At 50.7% G+C, this 22,375-nt stretch overlaps 1 protein-coding gene across 1 annotated transcript; it reads left to right on the forward strand.

Annotated features, from left to right (window-relative positions):
- The first annotated feature begins 1,903 nt into the window (after nucleotides 1–1,903).
- Nucleotides 1,904–22,336, forward strand: ELK1 (ETS transcription factor ELK1). The gene is made up of 6 exons (XM_081844636.1): nucleotides 1,904–2,299; nucleotides 6,983–7,191; nucleotides 8,847–9,275; nucleotides 11,770–12,180; nucleotides 13,360–13,461; nucleotides 21,462–22,336. Exons 1-6 carry the CDS (start codon nucleotides 2,254–2,256, stop codon nucleotides 21,558–21,560), a joined length of 1,296 nt encoding a protein of 431 aa, XP_081700762.1. The 5' UTR covers nucleotides 1,904–2,253; the 3' UTR covers nucleotides 21,561–22,336.
- The last annotated feature ends 39 nt before the right edge of the window (nucleotides 22,337–22,375 follow it).

The following is a 22,375-nucleotide window of genomic DNA, read 5'->3' on the forward strand; positions in this document are numbered from 1 at the left end:
CTAGGGTACTAAGACTTGCAAATGTCTGACCCCTTGAATTAGCAGTACACTTGATGCCCCCAAGCCACTTGACAACCACAGTGCTGACGGAAAGTCCAAATGGCATTCCAACGCTAAGCATCTGATATGAGAAAATATATGTTGGGTAGATCTTCATTTGGACTGTGTCCCTGAGTTACCACTAGAGGTTCAGGTTTGTGGCTCTATGCCTAAAGAAAACCAAATCAAAGATTATTATGTTTTATCCCGAACAGACAGGCAACCTTTTAGTGTGTGCTTATTTTATACTGGACATTTAACTAGCTGCCATCTTCCTTCCTTACTGTATTTTTATGGTTTTGTTTGGTAAGCCACTCTGAAAGCAATGGCTGAAGAGTAGCTAATAAAAGGTTTTGCATACACATTTAATGCCAGCATGGTGTATAATAAGACTGCTATAATTTAGAACCTAATCATTGGGGAGGGGTTGAAGTTGGGATGGATACCAAAACTTGCCACCATTGCCATAAACTAAAACATGGTAAGAAGCAAGTAAATAATATTTCTAAGCTTACTTCCCAGGTTGTTGTGTGATTATTAAGTGGGGTAAAAAAGGGAGCTGGATTCCCTCTAAATGAGGTTTTACAGCCTAATTCCTATGCTTTAAATTTGACTGCCTAGGATTGGATTTTGAAACTTTGTTCATCCCCACGATGGGGTGAGTGTCCGTTGCTTGGTCCATGCTCTTCCCAACCTAGCAGTTTGAAAGCATGAAGTGCAAGTAGGTAAATAGGCACCGTTCCGGCGGGAAGGTAAACGGTGTTTCTGTGCACTGCTCTGGTTCGCCAGAAGCGGCTTAGTTATGCTGGCCACATGACCTGGAAAAACTCCGGCTCCCTCAGCCAGCAAAGCGAGATGAGTGCCACAACCCCAGAGTCGTCTGCGACTGGAGCTAATGGGTCCTTTTACCTTCATATCCTGTCCTACCCATTAAAACCTGTCCTACACCAACAACATGCTGACAACCTCTGTCCTAAACCCTGATGTGTGTGGACTCTAGCTTTTCAGTGGTTAAAGAAATATCCTTTGCAATTGCTGTGGGCCACTCATCTCTCTGTCTTTGATATATTTCATGGGAAACAGATCGATTGTGCATGTCTATTCAGAAGTAAAGACTTCCACTCGGGTGTAGATATGATTGCAGCCTAAGCCCTAAATCTGAGCACTTGACACACATGAGCTTGGTTATCCTGACAACAATCCTGCCAGGTAGGCGGCTGATCCTTGGATGGAGCAGTTTGCCAGCACCACCGGAGTCTGGCGAGGATGCACCTGCCATCTCAGCCTGGTTTCCATAGCCATCGGGGCCCTGGGCAGCCTTGGGCGGCGGACCCCCGGCGGAGGCAGAGAGGTTCCCATGGCAGCAACCTCCTTCACTTCCTCTCGACGCCCCGCACCCCGCGCGCGCCTCCGCCTGCATCCCCTCCCTCCGTTGCCGCGGCAACCGCGGGGGCGCGCAAGGATGGCGAGGGGGCGAGCAGGTGGTGGGCTGGCAGTTGTGCCAGGCAGCCCCCTCGCAACGTGGGGGCAGGAGGAGGCCAAGGGGCGGCCCCGCACTGGCAGGACAAGCCCCCGCCCGCCCCCCGCGCCCTGCTCAGACCCGGCTGGGCCCGGCGCCCCGGGGCCCCGCGCCTCTCTCTCCTCCTCGGTCCTGGCGCAGAGACCCAGGAGCAGTGGGCCCGGATCCCTCTCGGCTGGCAGAAGAGGACCCAGGAGTCCTGGCGCTCGCTCTCGCTCTCCCCCTCCAGTCCCCTCCCCGGGTCCAGATCCTTCCCTGCTGAACTGGGAGAGGACCCAGGAGTCCCGGCGCCCTCGCTTAACTCCTCCCCTCCCCAGTTAGGACCCGGGAGATCTGGCACCTCCGGGCTCCCGCCCAGGAGTCCGGCCGGAACCTCTCTCCCCTCCCCCGCCCCGCGCCGCCGGGAAAGGACCCAGGCGTCCGGGCGCCAGCTCCGCCTCCGTGCTTTGCATGTGACGGCGCCGTCAACGCTGCCTCCCGGACGAGGGACCCGGCCTGCGCGGCTCGGTCGGAGGCAGGAAGAAGAAGAAGAAGAAGAAGAAGAAGAAGAAGAAGAAGAGCGGGGCCGCCGCCTCCCCCCCCCAGCCCCCCGGGGAGAGAGGGACCCGCGCGTCCCGCGGGGGCCAGAAGCAACTTGGAGCCCGCCGGCAGCCTCGCCCGGGACGCGGGTGGAGGGGAGAGGCGCCGCGCAGCCCATGGAGCCTCCCGGGTCGGGCGCGGCGGCTGCCGCCTTGCTGACGGGTGAGTAGCCGGGGATGGAGGGCGACCCCGCCCGGACGACGCTGCCTCCTTTCTGCCTGGGGGGCACCGGGGGGCAGAGCCCTTTGGCCCCGCCAGGCCGCCTGCCCGGGGACCCCAGCACCGCCTTCGCCCCATTGGCAGCTGGCTGTCCCCACCGGGCAGCAGCCGCGGCGCCCAGAGCGGAGTCTCCCTCGGACGGAGTTGCAGTCCCGGGATCTCCGGCCAAAAGCCGCTCCGCTGCTGGTCTGCCCACCTGGCTCTTCAGGTCTCCTGCGCTGCGAACGCCGAGAGACTCTTCCCAGCCTCTACCTGCCCTCGAGATCACCACCTGCCCCCCATCTCTCCGCCCCCTGCCGCCTCCGCACGCGGCATTAACTGCCGGATTACGGAGTGTTTGATGGGGTTTTGTATTAAATCCAGCACCAGAAAATCCTTTCTTTAGGCCAAATCCAAAGATTCAAGGGGGGGGGGGGGATGGAGCAGCAGGAGAGGAGCCAAATCAGCCTTCTTTGCCTGTCCATCCCTGCAGCTCCTCTTCCTGATCCGGTGCAGGCCCTTCTTTCCCCAGAGTCAGATGGGGGGTGGGGGTTGTCTCCCAGGAGGAAAGGTAAACCAGAGGCTAACAGAGGACCCTTCCCTGTGGCAATTGGGGGGTTGTCAGCTGAAGCAAGGGAGGGGTGAGTCTGGAGCTGATGGGGATGCAAAGGGGAGCTAAGAGAGGAAGGAGGCCCATCCCAGGGGGGTCCAGGATTCAGGCTTGCACTTAGCCAGGCCACAGCAAGACTGCTGTCCAGACTGTGTGATTCTGAGCATGTGCAGAGTTACCTTTCATTTAACACTGAATAACCACAACTGCTCCTCACATATCTAGTAGTGGGATGTGACCAAAAAATAATAATACCTCACCACCATTTGCTTCCATTTTAGAAATTAATCACTCTTTGAGGGCCACCAATAGCATATGAGGCAGGAACAGCTGGAGATTAAAGTCTAGGGGACACAAGTGAATAGTCCCTTCCATTTTCTGATTACTGTCTGGTGGTTGTGCACTCTGTATTCTGCCAAAGGAAGTTGTTATTCCAGCTTCTCCCTCCCGTGCATGGATCCTGCCTCTAGTGCATGTCCTGGGCATGTATCAATCCCAGCCATGAAGGAGAGTGTCCTTCCCTTGCACTTGGAACAGATCCACCTGTCTCTTGTTATACTGGGCTCTGGCACAGCCTGCACAGCCTCCGAGAGCCCCTCTGCCCACGGCTCCTCATGCATGCACATGTAAAAGGTAAAGGACCCCTGGACAGTTAAATCTAGTCAGACCTGACTATGGGGTGCAGCGCTCATCTTGCTTCAGGCCGAGCTGTCCACAGACAGCTTTCCAGGTCATGTGGCCAGCATGACTAAGCCGCTTCTGGCGAACCAGAGCAGCGCACGGAAACACCATTTACCTTCCCGCCGCACCGGTACCTATTTATCTACTTGCACTGTCGTGCTTTCGAACTGCTAGGTTGGCAGGAGCTGGGACAGAGCAACGGGAACTCACTCAATTGCGGGGATTCGAACCACCAAATTTGTGGGTGGCGCTGTGGTTTAGAGTTTAGACCACAGCGCCACCCATGGCCCATATATGACAACGGTAATGCCTGAATTAAGACATTCACCTCAGTACTGATTCCTTTTGGATGTATATAGAGAAATGGGAACTGCCATAGTTAAATATCTCTGCCCTTTACTCTCTTGCTGCCCTTATTCCTGGAAGTCCCTCCAAGGAATGCCTATGTAGGCCATACTATATATATATATACTACTGTCCATGGAGGCACAGGACCATTCTGTGTCCAGGGCAGCTGTCTACCAGCTCCATCTGGTACGCCGGCTGAGACCCTCCCTGCCTCTGCCTTGTCTCGCCAAAGTGGTACATGCTCTGGTTATCTCTCGCTTACTGCAGTGTGCTCTACGTAGGGCTACCTTTGAAAATGACTTGGAAACTACAACTAATTCAGAATGCGGCAGCTAGACTGGTGACTGGGAGCAGCTGCTGGGACCATATAGCACCAGTCCTAAAGGATCTCCACTGGCCCCCAGTACATTTCCAAGCACAATTCAAAGTGTTGGTGCTGACCTTTAAAGTCCTGAACAGTGTTGGCCCTGTAGACCTGAAGGAGCGTCTCCACCCCCATCCCTCAGCTGAGACACTGAGGTCCTCCTCTGAGGGCCTCACTGCAAGAAGCAAAGTTACAGGGAACCAGCCAGAGGGCCTTCTCAGTAGTGGCGCCCACCCTGTGGAACGCCCTCCCGTCAGATGTCAAGGAGATAACTACACAACCTTTAGAAAACACTTGAAGGGGAGCTTTTAATGTTTGATGTTTTAATGTTTTTATATATGCTGGATGCCGCCCAGAGTGGCTGGGGCAACCCAGTAAGATGGACAGCGTACAAACAAACAAACAAACAAATATCAGTGCTTTTTTTTCAGTGGGGACGCAGGGGCATGCATACCCCTAAACATTTCGTGAATCTTTGTACTTTTGTCCATTTACTATGTTTATTTTTCCTGATTTGAACTATAAAATGGTGATCTTCTTGAGTCAAAATGAGAGTACCCCTAAACATATAATTTTTTTATAGAAAAAAGCACTGATTACTATTACTACTACTTTGTCATTCCTATTTCTTCTTTCAAATTTACCTTTAAAACACACCTTTCTGTGAAGCACTTGCCATAGGCTCTCAGTTCTCACCCCCTACAGAAACTCCATTGCATTCTTCCTTGTCAGCTCTGCTTCCTTTCCTGGTGTCAATTGGAAGCTGCTCAGTGCAGAGACCTGCCTTTTTTGTTTATGTTCCACTGTAAAGCATGGTGTACATTGGTGCCCCATTCATCCATCCTGTCTCTTCTGGGATGTTGTGCTCCTTACTCAGGTAGAAATCTGATTTCCTCAGCCTCTTTGTATAAGAACTGTCTATTGTTATTTAAGAAAATCCTGATTTTAGACTTATGTATATATGACAAGCTTGGAGAATGACAACCTCCTGTATTGTATTTCATAGGTCTGCTGGCACACATGCATCAAGTTTTGCTTTAGGGCAGTTTGAACAACTCCTGGGGCTGATATCAAGAGGGGACATGTGCAAGTTGCAGTGAATTTACTGGCACACTTTATTTCCAAGGCTAGTTTGTAAATGCTCTTGTTTTGTGTCTGTGCATGTGTGTGAAAGAGAGAAGTATTTAAAGATCTATTATAGTAGCTGTTTTAGCAGTTGGGGTGTTTAGGTGTAAGGGCTGGAGCTGAGAGGTAGAACAGATGCTTTGCAAAACATCCAAGGTCCCTGGCATCTCCAGGTGGGATCATGGACTCGGAAGAGCTGCTTTTAGTCAGCGTCAACAATACTGATGATCTGCTTTGGTCGCAGGCAGCTTTCTGTGTTCCTGTGCATTGTATACCAGAATGATGTCTGCTCTGTTGCAATCTATTGTTTTGGTATAACAGGTTTATCCCAGAACAAGGTGTAATCATTATTCTCAAGAAGTGGGCTGGAACTAAATTTGGAGCAAGAACTGATAAGTTTTTACTGCATACTCAGTTGGCAGCAGTGCTTTTTTTTTCTGGGGGAACGTGGGGTTACGCATACCCCTAAACATTTTGTGAATCTAAGTTTGGCCTCATTGAGGGGCAATATTTCAATATGAGTAGGAAAATGAGAAAACCCCTAAACATTTTTTTTTAGAAAAAAAGCACTGGTTGGTGGCAAATGATTTATGCAAATTGTTTTGTGCCTGGATAAGGCAGAGCAGTCAGCGATTATGTTTTCAACTGTTATCTTTGCGTCTTCTACAAGCGCATGTAGAATATTATTAGGAACAGTTATGGGCAAATGATCACTGCACATCTTCCAGTGGCAAGCAAATAGCCTGAGACATATAATCAATTACCACCATAGAACTTGTGACATAAACTTAACCCTGTAAGGAAGAAGCACATGCACAACTTGGCAGCCGGTGTTTCCAACTGTCACTAGTGGTAACTTGACTGCTGTGTAGTGAGTTTCTTGCAGCCTCCCTAATTTGCTGGTCCCAAAAGGATACAGTCAACAAAATGATGGAAAAGGTACCACTGCATCTGGTTTCTTGCTGCATCTGTTGTGTTTTGTGCTGTGCTTGTACAGTGGGTTGAATTGTCATCAAATGGTCCCCTGGACGACTGTAGATCAACAGGTGATCTGCAAAGGTGGAGTGTAACTCTGAGTGGCCCAGGCAAGTGACAGGAACATGTGTAGAATCAGGCCCACACAGCTGCCTGCTCCTCAGCGCAGTAAAGCTGAGGCAACATCAAGCAACACATAAAGGGACTTTTTGGGGCTGGATCACTTCAGGATCCGAATGAGGGAATGACATCATTGCTCCCCAAGGAGGAAAGGGAGGCACCTCCTTGCATACAGAATTCTAGCATGTAAAGCAGCATTTAGCCTGACCTTTCCTCTGATATGCTGCTTTTCTGTGAAGGGAATTGTTCCCTCCTGGACCCAGGAGCATTTAGATAGGTGCTTTCCTAACCTGTCATTCAGGAAAAGCTGCACTGCTTGATTCTCCTGACGGTATAAACTGCCCCGACCCCCAAGGGAACAGGAACACATCATAAACAGCACCCTTGACCTGGCTGCCTCTCTGTCTCCCTTTGTCCCCTCTAGTCATGGATCCCTCCGTCACCCTGTGGCAATTCCTCCTGCAGCTGCTGGAGCAGCAGAGCAACGGACATCTCATCGCATGGACATCCAACGACGGAGAGTTCAAGTTAGTTGATGCTGAGGAAGTCGCACGGCTCTGGGGGCTGCGGAAGAACAAGACCAACATGAACTACGACAAGCTGAGTCGGGCCCTGCGCTACTACTATGACAAGGTGGGAGTCTGCAGTCTGGCTTCCCAGCATCTCCCTTGCAGAAGACCAAGGACTCCTAGATTAACCCCATCCCTGCCTTGCTTTCCCCTTCAGATCAGACTTTTCAGGATCAGTTACCTGTGAAGGAGAATGCACTGGAAAGTTAAAAAGGGTATTTGGGGTGAGGTGTGTGTGCAGTCTTTGCATATTTATCAAAAGAGAAGGATTGGTGGGCAAGGCCATCAAAAGTAGTGTTCAGCATTATGAGAATCACACATTCAACCCCTGCCCCCCACCCCATCACTCCCTCTCTCTTTAAAGCACATGCCTAGCCCTTATTTGTGCAATGAGAAGCTTGAGAGTGTGTGAAATCTCGGAAGGCTGAGTGTTGGCTGTGTAAGGGTGAAGACAGAGCAGGGCTGATCTGGAAGCATCCTGGCTATGGTCCATACAAATGCTCCCCACTTCCCCAAGTGGCAAGAAGTTCCAGGGACAGCACACCACCACACAGGGTATTTTACCTTTGGAAGAGACAGCACTGGAAACCTATGACATTTGTGTAATATTTGTTTTTGTTTACAAATGTATAGATGAATCATTAGTGGAGGCCAAGAGCACCCAGTTAATCCACCACCTGATATCAGATCTCCAGAGAGATCTCCCATAAGGTGTCTTCTGCTTCTCTGCTTCTATCTCTGCCCTTGGATTAAGCCCCACGGAATACAGTGGGACTTTGCTTTTACGTTAACTTGTACAGGATTTCTTTGTGGGTGTCTCAGAACTACTGTTTCTTTATACCCACACATACACCTGTAACCAAGTCTGATGACTTTTACTTTCAAGCAATATCAAAACCATATCTCTGTGACTAACTCCCTTAAAGGCACATCTAGGGACTCTTAGCTTTCATCAGGTGGATTGCTGGTTGTCCGTTGACCATAACTGTATTTCTTACCTACCCAGGGCTGGGGGTTGTGGGTGTTTGTGCGTGTGTGACTCTGTTTCTGCAAAGCAGCCGGGACATCATCTACACAGCTCCACTCACAGGAGTCGTTCTGCAATGTAAAAAAATAATAATCAATTTTTCTCTTTAATAAAATGAAGAAATCTACAAAGGTATGCTGTTGCCAGGGGTGAAGAACCTGCTGTGAATTCTCTTCAAATATCTATCTTCACTTTTACAACAACAACGGTGAGGGAGGGGGCAGAGCTTGTCTCTCTCCACAAAAATAATAAATCATGCCATACAAGAAAATATTTACAAATGACATAATTAACGCTGGTCAGAGTATTAATCTTTTCTTGGTGCAGAATTTGAGTTTTATTGTGGCACGTAATTTTCATGTACAAAGCATACAGTATGCCTGGTCTTGGCTGTGTGGTTTCAGCAGCAAGCAGAGGCAGCTCAGGTGCCAGCCTGGCATTCAGGTATGCCGCAAGTCAGGGGTGGCCACTGCTGTGTTTTCCAGATGTGGTTGGACTCCAACTCTCATCAGCTCCCATGAGCACTGGGAAAGTTCAGGGTTGATGGAAATTGTAGCCTAGCAAGTCTAGAACACACCAGACTCCCTTTCTGGAAGATACCATTGACGGAGCCTCTGTGAGATGCATGGCAGATGTAGTTTGATCACTGTACCCTGTGCTGTGCTAATTTTGCCGCCCTCTGTTCCTTCCAGAATATCATCCGTAAAGTCAGTGGGCAGAAATTCGTCTACAAATTTGTCTCTTACCCGGAGCTTTCAAGCATGGAGGGAGTAAAGGATGAGGGAGGAGCCAAAAGGCCTGAGCAGGTGCAGAGTGAAGCAAAAGGGGGCGAGGGGTCTTTTGGGGCCCCCAAAGCCCTGCGTGGAGCTGGGGGTGCCCCACGCAGCAGCCGGAATGAGTATATGCGCTCTGGGCTCTACTCCACTTTCACCATTCAGTCGCTGCAGGCTCCTTCGCCCGCTGGACGGGTCTCCCGCCAGGAGACAGAGCTCTTGCCCACAGTGCCACCCCCTGCTGCTGCTGCCCCTGAACCACCACCCCCCTCCTTGGCCACAGTGGACAATCCGCCTCAGCTGCACATCAGGATTGAGGAGCCAGAGGAGTCTCAGGAGCCCCTGCAGGTAAGTCACAAAAGTGGTGGAAGGTTTTGCTTTTTCAGAGCCGCAAGCGACTCCAGGTAGTGCATTCCACTTTGCTGGAAGGACAGGACTTTGGTTCCAAAGGGATAGATGGCTGGAGGTTCTATATATTTCAAAAGAAGGCCTGTTCTTTGAGTTTTCCTCCTAATTTGTTTGTAGGCAGAGTAGTTGGCAAAAGAGTGAGTATTCTTTTGGGTTTATTTGCTAGAAGTTGGGTGACGCTGTGTCAAAGCAAGTATTATCCCACACTTTGCAGTGCCTTTCCGCCATTCACTTCCCTCATAGCAAAAAGGCCAAGCTTTATTGTGTAAGACCTCCCAATCCATTATAACTGTGCAGAATTATTTGACGGTACAGTATGTGATTGAATCCCACCAGAAAACAGCAACTGACTGGAAGCAGGCTGATGATAAGTGAACAAGACTGGAGAAGAGACAATGCTGGCCTCAGCTTTTGGCGGCCCTGCAGCAAGATCCCCTGATTGGACGCACCTCCTCCTTCCCGTGGTCACAGCTGTCCATCTCCTTGCTCTCTCCCCCTGGGCCCAATTTGGGCCTGGAGGTAGAAGCTCTTGCTGTCACTGCTCTCGAACTCAGACAGGGATGTTGAACAGGCAGCAGCAGCAGCAATAAAGAAGGCCGGTGGTGGCTCACATAGCTGGCCCTGAGAAGAGGAGGTGCACAGAAGACACACCCATTCACCATGTCCTTCCTGCTGGAAGTTCTGCCCATCCTCATGTCTCATTTTCATCCTTGGTAGACATTATTAGAGGTGCCGACACCATTTGCTAGTCTTGCCTCTTAGCAGCAGCCTGACATAAAACAAGTGAAGCTTTTCACATCAAGCCTGGGAAGCTTCTCCATCCCATCTTATGCTTGTCAGTCTGCATCTGAAAGCATAAATCCCGCCATTCTCCACAAATTTGCATTTGGGTGGTTGTTGTTGTTTTTTGCAAAGGCTGTGGTTCCAGAACCCCACACACTTGGCAGTAGATTTTGCGCTGTGCACACTTGGGATGGGAACACCTTGACTTTGTGTCTTTTTATATATCATGCTGGTCGGAGCTTAGTTTGCAGGTGCATGAAGTTTCTGATATGAAGATGAACTGATATGCAGTTAATTATTATTATTATTTATTGAATTTATATACCACCCTATACCCAGAGGTCTCAGGATGGTTCACAGAAAAGTGAAGGCCCCATTAAGCAGTGTGTTATAATTTACTCTTCATTAACATACCACCCACAATTTCTGTGGCTTTCCTTTCACAGTGCCCAAGTGCATTGAGGTACAGTGAGTGGAATGCTTTACAAAAAACAAAAAAATCTGTCAGCAAGTGGAAGTATTTCTTTTGTGAAACGCTGTACTTAAGGCAGCAGCGGAGCAAGCCAATTAGGCGCCTGGGGCGGCGTGTGTGCCCTGTGCCCAGGGGTGGGACCAGCTGCCTGCAGGACAGGGCAATCTGGGGCAGGCCTCCAAGGAGTCTGCCTGCCTCCTCCCACTCAGCTGCCCTACAGCTGAGGGGGAGGCAGTGGGCAGACTGTTTGGTGGACCGCCCCCCCCTTCCTCTGCCCCTGACTTTTAGGACTTGCTGGAAAGGGAGTGGGAGCTGGGGAGGTTTGTGTCGGCAAGAGCAGGAGAACATAAAGCAGAAACCAGGGATCAGGTAAGCAGGTGTGACTCAGCAGCATGGACTGGGGGCCACAATGCATTCAGGAAACAGCAAATGGATGGAATAGAAGAGGTCTCAAACAGGCATCCGCAGGGATACCGGCAGAGCATGAGGCACAGTAAAGGAAGTATTAGAAAAAAAAGTTGGTAACAGCCATATATGTCTGGTAGGATTCCTTTTTCTGAGACCATCTGTTTCTGAATGTTGGGTGTATTGCTGGGGATGCCCTTCATTTTCCTGCCCTTCTTGTTAGTGTCCAACAGGCCTTTGTGAAGGAACGAGAATGTGAGATTGGTCAGGCCTTTAGCTCTGACCTCCCCAAGACAGCTCTTGTGAGGCCTGAAGTCCAGGGGTTGTGGTCAACGTAGACTTAAGGTGAACATTCCATCAGGGCCAGTGTTTCTCCTTGTGTAGCAGAATGCTCTCCCCTCTCCCTAAATATGTTCTGGGGTTTCTCCCAATCCCTCTGGAGCAGATTTGGGGATGGCACAGGTTGAGGCTGGGGGGCGGGGAATCCCGCTAATCCTTTTGCTAGGGCAAGAATTTGGTTGAACGCCAACAAGAAAGTAGAGTAAATGAATGGGTCCCAGGTGAGCAAAGCTAAAAGCAGAGCAGGATTGAGGAAGGATTCCTGAAAGCAAGGTTAGGGGTTAAGTGAAGCTGGGGAGGGCAGTAGCAAATTCATAATTTATTTCATAAAATGTACATATTCCTTGATGGGGGGGAACCCCAACCCTCTCTTTGCATGAGAGACTACCTGACTGATTCTTCCCTTCCTTCTATTTATTTTTCCTGTCCATCCAGGTCATAGTGGAGCCCAGCCCATTGGATCCTCCCCCCCTTGATGAGAAGGTTCTGGTGAAGGTGGAAGAGAACCTTGACCTTGATGGGGAAGCAGCTGCTCTGCTGGTCTTAATGGAGGCTGGAGTCAAGGAGGAGACCTTGCCTTCAGAGAAGGCCTCTTTGGAGAAGGTGTCCTTGGAGGCTGAGCTGCCAGAGGAGGGGCGTGGTCTACTGAAAGAGGAAGCTCCGTCCCCCAGACCAGCAACCGTGTCTCTTGAGGGACAGCCCCAAAAGGGCAAGAAGCCCAAAGTCCTGGAGCTACCTTCACTGCCAACCCAGGAGAAAGTGAATGCCACTGTGAACAGTCTCTTGGCACCTGGAGGGGCAGGGAGTACGCTGACCCCAACCACGGTCATTTCTTCTCATGCACTGGTGAGACCATGTTTCTCAGTTGGCCCCGTTGGGACCGGACTTCATTCGTTTCCCAGAAAACTGGGGGGTAGAACTAGGGTATCTTTTCCAAAATTGTTTTTGTCAGGGAGGATGTGCCTGATTTGAATGGGATGCTTAACATTCCGCCTGGATGGCAAATGTGACTTCTGCTTTGTACAACCAACCAACCAACCAACAGATATGCACATGGCTCAGTAAGGCAGGAATTGGCAAGTGGGGCTCCAGAGCCGAAATCTGGCCCATCAAGTGGCACTTTGGTTACCAACCCAGAGAGTTTTGTGCAGCAAAGGGATTTGCTGGCAGTTTGTTTTATGGCATTGGGGAAGGGTGTTCTCACCCACCACCCACTGTCCCAACCTCAAGTTGTGAACTGCGCCAGTTGGATCATCAGGTGCAAAGGAGGTTGCCTTTTCGCTTCACACAACAAGCTAACTCTGCCAAAATTGTCTCTTCTGAGTGGCAGCCAAAGGTGCAGGTCAGGAGCCCTTTGCCACTGGTAACGTTAAGTACAAATAGCTCCAAAAAGCAACACATATGAAGAAGAATGGCCTCATAAAATTGCACCCACTTCCTATAGCCTCGTTGTCCTCAGCTACTACCTAGAACCCTGTGCTGCAGGAGAAGGCAGAATGTGCTCTTTTGTCTTTAAATGGCAATAATAAGAATAAGAATAAGAAGAATTTATTTATACCCCACCCATCTAGCTGAGTTTCCCCAGCCACTCTGGGCGGCTCCCAATCAAGTGCTAAAAACAATACAGCATTAAATATTAAAAACTTCCCTTCAGATTTCTTTTAAAAATAGGATAGCTGCTTATTTCCTTGACATCTGATGGGAGGGCGTTCCACAGGGCAGGCACCACCACCGAGAAGGCCCTCTGCCTGGTTCCCTGTAACCTCACTTCTTGCAATGAGGGAACCGCCAGAAGGCCCTCGGCGCTGCAGAACGATGGGGGTGGAGACAGCTCCTTCAGACGCTCCTGCCTCTTACCTTTCGCTGTGCCAAAATCTAATCCATTAGTCCTGCTCTCGGCCTTCTCAGAGCCAGACACAGAAAACAGGCCAATGGAACTGGACTAGGATTCTTAAAGGAGTGCTGTTTTCTCTCTGCCCCCAACCATTTCGTGTTCTGGTTGTGACGTCCTGATTTTCTTTGCAGACCCCAGTGCTGCTCACTCCGAGTTCCTTGCCACCCACCATCCATTTCTGGAGCACACTCAGCCCTATCGCACCCCGCAGCCCTGCCAAGCTCTCCTTCCAGGTATGATGTAAGATCCTAGGTCTTACAGAAGGACTGAGGTGGGGGGTGAGGGTGGAAGATTATGGGTAGAGCCAGAGAGACAATCAGGTTTGTTTGGAGAGTCTGGTGCTTGGTTACAAAGGGAATATAAAAAGCTGTGTGTTTTCTTGCACATCTGGAATCCTCCTGTGCAAGTGCAAATTCTGGTATCCAGCATGCATTTGACCACTTGTGTGTATATGCTCCTTCCTTCCTTCCTTGTTTGTAATCCTCATAGTTGGGACAAAATTTGAAATGTGCAAGTGGTGTCTGAAGACCAAATGGCTCACCTGAGTGCTAATGTGCAATATGTGGTTCCCAAGCATTGCAGAAGATCATTGGTTTTCCGGAGGGATAGCTTTGCCATGCAGATTTGACCCACTCCACCTCCCTTGACTAGAGCACCTGCTGCTGCTGCTGCTGCTGCTGCTGCTGCTGCTGCTGCGGAACTTCAACTGGCCACCAGTTTCCCTGTAAAGTGTGCCACATCCCACCTGCTCTGCTGCCGCCATTGCTGCTACTCGGGGGGGGGGGGAGAAGGTCCCTCTTTCCTTCCCTCTTCCCAAGGTTCCCTTAGTGTCAAGGAGCTGTCAGTGAGTCAGATCAACCACAGGGCAGCACACACATGGAAGGCATGAAATGCCATTAGCTCTGCATTAACAGAAAATAATGCCACAGCAGAGTCCTTTGGTTCGCCTGACTCCAGAGCTGAGACATTGCTGAAACTGACCCCACCCTTCCCTCTCTAGCCTCGTACTCTGGTTCCCTCCTAAGCAGACAAAGGCTGCGTCAAGGGGGAGAGCTCAGGGCCTCAGCAACCTGCAGGACTCTTCTCGAACCGGGTGTCAGAGGGGGAGGAGAGGCAGCAGGACTGGGATTGTCCCATTGCTGTGTGGCAAGGGCAGCCTCTGACTCCCCTCTGTCTGAGTCTGTGCTCCCACTGTGACTGACCTTTCATCGCTCAGCCCCCTTGCTTCTGGCACCTCCCAGCTTGTCCCTTCCACAGGCTGCCCTTCAGTGTCCGGGATCTAAGTCATCGTCTTCTGTGCCCTCCCTGGGGGCTCTTGGGTGGGCGGCTCCCACCACTCTTCCTCATCCAGCCAGTCCTGACTGATGGGTATTGACATAAGAACAGGGTGAAACTTTATACCACCTCTGGGGATTTACAACTGGCTGTGCTCTGCTTTGATTCATCCCCACCCCCATAAATATTGTGCCTCATTCAGTAGGTAGAAGCTTTTGTGATTGGTCTGGGCAGAAATAATGTGCTGTCCTGTCCTTCATCTTTCATTAAAAAATAGCCTACTTGTTCATTTATTTTTGTTAGGGGGAAATGCCTTTGCAGTCATTCATATGGGTGCCGTGGTGCACATTTAGAATTTAAGGGAGAAAACAAAAAGGCAAAAGTTTGTAAGAGCCCCACAATGTGTGGAGATGACCTTTCTTTGAGGTTTTTATACAGCTTAATTGCTGAAGGGTTGGGCGGGTTCTGAAAAGGAGTGGAAGTCTGACGCTATGCACACATTGCCAACTTAAAAGGCAGAAAGGGCACAGAATGTGGGGAATCCCTGGAATGAGCTACCCCCATCCTCAGACGATTCAAACATCGTTCTCCACCTGCCGCTGTCTCTTTCCCCTGCCCAATCTCCCCAATCTGAGCCCTCTTCCTCTGATACCTCCCCTCCCTCCTCCTCGGAGGTCGGATACCCCATAAACTCTTCTTCATCATCCGTGGTGCCAAATTGCTCCTCCCAGAATCTCTCTAATGGTTTCGGCTTCCTTGGGAACCTGCGGTGAAACTCCTCCAGCAGATACTCATCCCTGATCCCTCCTTCAGAAACCCACATGTTTTCCGACTCAGGCTCCCCCTCCCAAGCTACCAAATATTCATATTCCACCTGCCTCCCCCTCCCCCTTGAATCCAGAATTTCCGCTGCTTGACCGCTGAGTTCCCTCTCCTCCACCTGTGGGTGAGTGGGGACCTCTCTCTCTCGCCCCGGAAACTCCCTCCCTTCCCGGTATGGTGAGAGTAAAGACCTGTGAAACACCAGATGCAGTTTCATGTTGGTCGGCAAGTTGAGCCTAAAGGCTACAGGATTCACCTGCTGTGTTACCTCGAAAGGTCCCAATCGCCTTGGCCGTAGTTTTTTACAACCTCCTTTGAACGGTAGTCCTTTGGTTGACAACCACACCCGGTCCCCAACCCTTATGGTCTCCCCTTTTCTGCGGTGCTTGTCTGCCTGCCTCTTGTACGCTTCCTTGGCCCTCTCCAGGTTCATCTCAAGCTGTTGGTGTAAGGCCTCCATTTCTTCCACAAATTCCTCTGCCACAGGCACACTCCACCTCTCCTCCCCCTCCCCTGGGAAGGCCCTGGGGTGACACCCGTAATTGGCCATGAACGGACTCATCCCCGTGGACACATGCTCAGCGTTATTGTAAGCAAATTCGGCCAGCGCTAGTTTTTCCACCCAGTCGTTCTCCCTCTCCCCGACGTAGCAGCGTAGGTACTGCTGGAGAATGCTATTGGCCCTTTCTGCTTGTCCGTTGGTTTCCGGGTGTCGGGCCGTCGAGAAACTCACCTCTACTTGGAGCAAGCTCATGAGCTTCCTCCAGAATCTGGAAGTGAATTGCCTTCCTCTATCGGACAAAACCCTCAAGGGGGCGCCATGCAATCGAAAGACGTGATCTACAAACAGCCTAGCTGTTTCCTCTGCTGTGACTGCATGCAAGCAAGCAATGAAATGGCACATCTTGGTTAACAAGTCAACTACCACCATGACGGCTGTTTTTACCCTGGACTTAGGCAAATCGGTCATAAAATCTGTGGATACCACCTCCCATGGTCTTCCCGGAATGGGCAAGGGTTCTAGTAACCCCGCGGGCGCTGCTTTCTCCCCCTTAGCCCGCTGGCAGTGGTCGCAACCCCGTACGTACTCCCGCACATCTTCCCTCACTCTTGGCCACCAGAACTGCCTGGTGACAAGCAACATGGTTTTGTGTTGACCAAAATGCCCCGCCGTGGGGTTGTCATGTAGTTGTTTGAGTACTCTCCTCCTCAAATCCCCCTCTGGTATGTACAATGCTCCCCTGTAATACAATGCTCCTTCTCTTTCCTCAAAACCCCCCTGATTTTCTCCTGCGTCCCGGAGCTCCCTGATCTTTGTTTGGGCGTACTCGTCATTCCTCGTCAACCCTGCTAGTTCTCGTTTCCCGACCAATACTCCCCCACACACCCACTGGTCCTCGGGTATGACATGTCGTACTTCCGGCGCTCCCTCTCCTTCCGGCGCTCCCTCTCCTTCCAAGTACTCTGGTTTCCGGGAGAGGGCGTCTGCTCGGACGTTTTCCTCTCCCGGTACGTACCGAATCTCAAAAGAGAACTTGGAGAACTCCTGAGCCCACCGCATCTGTCTCTGGTTGAGAACGCTTCGTAAATTGCAAGCAGTTCCTGGTCATACACCGTGTAGTTCTGTTCTGACTTGCTCAGCTTCCTCGAGAAAAAGGCGCACGGTCTCCAGTCGGACTGGTTTCCCGGCTGGAGCAGTATGGCCCCCACCGCTCTGTCTGACGCGTCTGTCTCCAGCCTCATTGGCTTCTGCAGATCCACGTGCAAGAGCTGCTCTTCCGAAGCGAACACTCTTTTTAGTCTTTCAAAGGATTGCTGTGCCTCTTCCGTCCACACGAACTTCTTCTTGCTACTGAGACAATCGGTGATGGGTGCAGTTAAGTGCGCGAAGTTCTTGATGAACTTCCTATAGAAATTCGCAAACCCCAGGAACCTCTGCACGTCCTTCCGGTTCTTGGGGGTCTTCCATTCTAGCACCGCCTGCACCTTGCTTGGGTCCATGGCTAAGCCCTTGTCTGACAACCTGTAACCCAGGAACTCGACCTCTCGGGCATGGAATTGGCACTTCTCCAGTTTCACCCACAACTGGTGCTCCTGCAGCCTCTTTAGCACTTCTCTGACGTCTTAAACATGCTGTTCCTCGTTCTCCGAGTAGATTAGCACATCATCTAGAAAGGCCATGCAATTCTTGTACAGTAGGGACCCCAACACGTGATGCATGAACGATTGAAAACAGGCGGAGCCCGATTGTAATCCGAAGGGCATAACTAGGTACTCAAAAGACCCCAGGGGGGTGAACATGGTGGTCTTCCATTCATCCCCTTCCCTTATCCTAATCAAATTGTACGCCCCTCGAAGGTCCAACTTGGTAAAAATCTTTCCCTTCCTTACCCTGGTCAAAATGTCATCAATTCTGGGCATTGGGAAGGTCACCGGCTCCAATACCAAGTTTAACCCCCTATAATCCACAATTAATCTGGGCTCTTTGGAGTCTCTTTTGTCCACAAACAACACTGGACTGCCCCCCACCGCCCTCGATTCTCTTATGAAACCCCTCTTCAGGTTCTTGTCAATAAACTTCCGTAACTCCTGCATTTCTCTGTCCGACATGGCATACAGCTTACCCACTTGCAGCTGAGCCCCTGGAAGTAGGTTGATTTGACAGTCAAAGGACCTATGGGGGGGTAGTCTATCCGCCTCCTTCTCACTGAAGACTTCTTCCAAATCAGCGTATTGCGGCGGCACCCTCGTCCTTTCCTCTGCCCCCATCCCTGCCACCCTGGCTACGGCCATCCTCGGGATCTCCCCCCCGTGGCAATGTTCCAAGCAGTGAGCTGACCCAAAGGCTACTGTCCGCTGGTGCCATGCCACTACTGGATCATGCAGTGCCAGCCAGCTCATCCCCAGTATGATTGGCGGCCCTGCTAGTGTGGCTACGTGAAATGCAATTGTCTCAGTGTGTCTGGAGACCCTCATCTTCATGGGAGGAGTCTGGTGGGTCACTTCTCCCCCCAGGAGTTCTCTCCCATCAATGGTCGTTACTTGCAAGGGGTGCTCTAAAGGCACCAGGTGGAGCTGGTGCTCTAGTGCAAAGTCCTTGCTAAAGAAGTTGCAAGAGCTGCCTGAATCCAGCAGCGCCTTCACCTTAATTGGGTGTCTGTTGGGGAGCTCTAGCACCACCTCTATGGCTATGGCTGCCCGGGGGGGGGGTCTGGTCTGGGCACTCTTTCTGGTTGCTCGCCTGGCTGCTGTGCCCGCTGATCGGCAGCCAAGCGCTGGCTTTTCCCTGCTCTTTATTCCCCTCCTCCTCACTGCCAGCTGCCCCCACCATTCCTTGCCATGCCTTTCTCTGAGGGCAGACCCTGGCAAAATGTCCAGGCTGTTGGCAGAGAAAACACTTCCTGGTCATTTTCCCCTCCTTTTTGCGCACCTCGCTGGAGTTTGAAACCCCGCGCGCGCGCGCCCCTCCAATCTCCATTGGCTCCGCTGGCTGGGAAGGTTGCTCCGGCATTTCAGGAATGCGGTTGCCATGCCAACACTCGGCTCTCCCTTCCCGCTTCTCCAGAGCGCGCGCCTCTTGGCGTACTCTAACAGCAAGCGCCATTTTAGTTAGCTGATCTATCGATTGCGGGCGGGGCGAGCGGGAAAGTCCGTCCTTTACCGAAGGGGCTAAGCCTTCCTCAAATAGCATCTGCACTGGTTGCGAACCCAGTTCCCACCCAAGTTTGTGGATAAGCATTGCAAACTGCGACCAGTACTCTCTAACTGATTGGCTCCCTTGTTTGCACGCCATCAGTTCCCTGCGCGTCACGCTCTGCTCCACTTCACTGGAAAACATGTGGTCCATCGCGCTAAAAAATTTCCTCAGGTCCTTTAAGGCAGCATTGTCCGAGGCCATCAAGGGTCTGACCCATTCCCTTGCACCGTCTTGAAGATGCATTATCACATAGGCCACCCTCGCCCCATCGTCCACGAAGTCATCATACTGCAGGTCCAGCGCATACTGCACCTCCGTCTTAAATGCATTATAATCCCTGGGATTGCCCCCAAACTTATGCACCAGTCCCGGTACCTTCCTTGCGATGGGGGTGGGTTTCCCCTGGGCATCCTGCGACCGCCTTTCATCTAGCCGCGCTGCTAGTAGAGCCAGCTGCTGTTCCAAATCTCTGTTTCTCTCCTCCAGAGTTGGTCCTCCCCTGGCTCCCTCTCCGGCGCCTGCTCCTCCGGTCTGACTCATGATGCTGCCTCTTGTGCCCTGTGCACAAACAACATCAAGGACTGGTGGATTGCTGTAATGGTGGTTGGGGTTGCTTGTGCGTAACCCGCAAACTGCTGCAAGCTGAGTTGTTTGGTTAAAACTTTCCCCCCGGCTGGACAGCCTCTACTCCGTGGCTGTCTCAATCATTGGCAGAATCTGTCAGTGGGCGTTTCCTGAACTTTTTCCAACATAAAAGTTCTTTGACACCAAGTCTCCGCCTAGCCTCCCTGCGCGGAAGCTTTCTGCGCAGAGTGGGCGTCCCAAGCGGAGGCTCTGTGCTCTCCCCACTGGTCTCGCTAGAACAGTCTCGGAGCCCTCCCTCCGAAGCTCCCTCAGCCTCCCCTTTCTTCCTAGCGTCACGCCTATCTCCTTCCCCAGCGGAAGCTCCCCCTCTCTCCTTGCTGGTTCCCTCTCCAGCGTCATTGGGGAGCCTTACCTCCACCCTTGGCTCTGATGGCAGTTCCCTGACATCCACCTCCCCCCCAGGGCCCTCCTCACCCCCGGCCGGTTTTAACCAAACAACTCAGCTTGCAGCAGTTTGCGGGTTACGCACAAGCAACCCCAACCCCCATTACAGGCAGGTTTTCTGCTTTGTTTCAAAACACATTTGCACCCCCTTGCATGTGTCAGGATGGTTGGATACATTCCAAAGTCGCCCACTGTCCACACTATAGACATTTTCAAATCTGAAGTTCCTTTGGGGGGCAGTGCATCAAAATGCAGTGTTTCTCAAGAAATTACAGGATAGATGTGAATTGTGGCTAACATGGTATCTACGGTACATGGCTTCACAAACAAAAATAACCGAATGTTTAATTTGGGGGATGCATGTGAAATATGCCCTAGCATTGGGCAAGAATTGAGGGACATGGGGGAGACGGATATGGCATCTGAGGGACAGTGCATGAAACCTGATGTGTCTCTGCTGTGGTGCATAGAATGAAAGCTTTCGGTGGGGGCGGGGGGGCGGGGAGGATATCTCATCTCGCCAGTTCTTTGCTCCAGGTAAGCTCTGCATACACATGCAGCCACTTTCTTCTGGTGGAGCTTCAATAGGGATTGATGGGTGAAACTGTCAATTTTAGTTGCTAATTTTTCCACATTTCCACATCAGTCTGTGATTTTGTATTAGAATTTATTAAAATTCATCAACATTTCAGTGTGAATTTCTTCTAATATACAGCTGTTTGTAGGAAATTTTGCTAAATGCACACATTTTTGCAAAGTAGTGTTCCCTAATGCAAAGCATTTTTGTATGTTATCTTCACTATTATACACATTTTCATAACACTTTACCCTAGTGTATCTGTTGTTGCACACATTACAAGGCTACAGAATAGCCTTGAAAAATTTGGAGAGGTGTAAATTTCAAAGGGAAATTTTGTGTGCAAATTAGGTAGATTCACCTGTAAAAGTGAACTGAATTGAATTTTTACCCCATTTCCAGGCATCTGCAGCCCTCTGTGTGTGTGTGGGGGGGGGTTTTGTGTGTGTGTGTGGGGGGGAGATTTGGAGCAGAGGAGAGTTGCACTTCTCTGCTTTTGTGGTCAAAATTGTCCCATCCCCCTCAAAGCCCAGGAAAAGCTGTCTTTGACTTTAGTTATAAGTTACAGATAGGTAGCCGTGTTGGTCTGCCATAGTCAAAGCAAAATAAAAAAATTCCTTCCAGTAGCACCTTAAAGACCAACTAAGTTAGTTCTTGGTATGAGCTTTCGGGTGCATGCACGAAAGTGTGCATGCACGAAGTGTGCATGCACACGAAAGCTCATACCAAGAACTAACTTAGTTGGTCTTTAAGGTGCTACTGGAAGGAATTTTTTTATTTTGCTTTAGTTATAAATGTATGCAGATCTTAATTCCCTCCCCCTCTCTCTTCAGTTTCCCAGCAATTCCAGCTCCCAAGTTCACATCCCCTCTCTCAGCGTGGATGGACTCTCCACCCCTGTAGTCCTCTCTCCCGGACCCCAGAAGCCATAGCTTTTCTGCTCAGCATCGCTGAGTCCTGTACTCCTGCCAAAGAGCTGGTTTGAGTTTCTTTCCAAGCAGTTGGGATTACTTCTCTGGATGGACAACTGTGTGTCTCTTCACTGGCCGGAGGATCCCTTTGGTGAGCCAAGGACTAATTAGCTGCTTGAAGGATGGAAATGGTGTAGCAAACAGATCTCATCCAATTGCCTCAAACAGGCCAGGATGTTCCTCTGAAACTAAACGGTGTCTCCCTAACACCAAGAAGTTGTTGTGCTGCACCTACCTGCTTCTGAAAAGCTTCATGTGACCCTCAAATACCTCTCTGGGGGCAAAGAGGTTATAACCTCAGTTATTTGCCGCCCGCCGCCCCAGTTAAGGGGTTGCCCATATCTACCTTTAGTATAGCAGCTTGGGCTGTCCTTCGTATTCTCTTTCTTGCTATTCAGTCTCATAATGGAGATGAGTTGAGGTGATGGTCCAAGTTCAAGAAGGCGACCTATCTCCTGACATCCTACAAGGTAAATCAACTATCTCATCTCATCAGCTCCCTCTCTCCTTGTTCAGGAGAGCCTTGGTTCAAAGGTAGAAAGGTATAGACCCTGCCAGCAATGTTTGTTTTGGTTGTATGCAGGGGGGCAGAAGCAGCACCAACCATATTTGTGTTGATTGTGTGTTGATTTCAACTATGGATGATCAAGGTGTCGGTGTGCAAGCTATTTTTGGGCCAGAAGAGTTTCAGCCATGTTTGTGGCTGGATGCAAGTAAGGATGTCAAGGTTAACCACATCTGTTATGGCTGAAAGGAGAAGAGGAAGCACAGTTGGT

Source organism: Podarcis erhardii (genome assembly GCF_964252035.2).
Source record: "Podarcis erhardii genome assembly, chromosome: 17".
In the NCBI taxonomy this organism is placed as follows: domain Eukaryota; kingdom Metazoa; phylum Chordata; class Lepidosauria; order Squamata; family Lacertidae; genus Podarcis; species Podarcis erhardii.

Excerpts from the sequence above, each read along its gene's own strand:
- ELK1 (XM_081844636.1), top strand. The coding sequence starts at position 2,254 with ATGGAGCCTCCCGGGTCGGGCGCGGCGGCTGCCGCCTTGCTGACGG. Across the intron at positions 9,276-11,769 it reads AGTCTCAGGAGCCCCTGCAG|GTCATAGTGGAGCCCAGCCC; the intron begins GTAAGTCACAAA and ends CTGTCCATCCAG. Across the intron at positions 13,462-21,461 it reads CTGCCAAGCTCTCCTTCCAG|TTTCCCAGCAATTCCAGCTC; the intron begins GTATGATGTAAG and ends CTCTCTCTTCAG.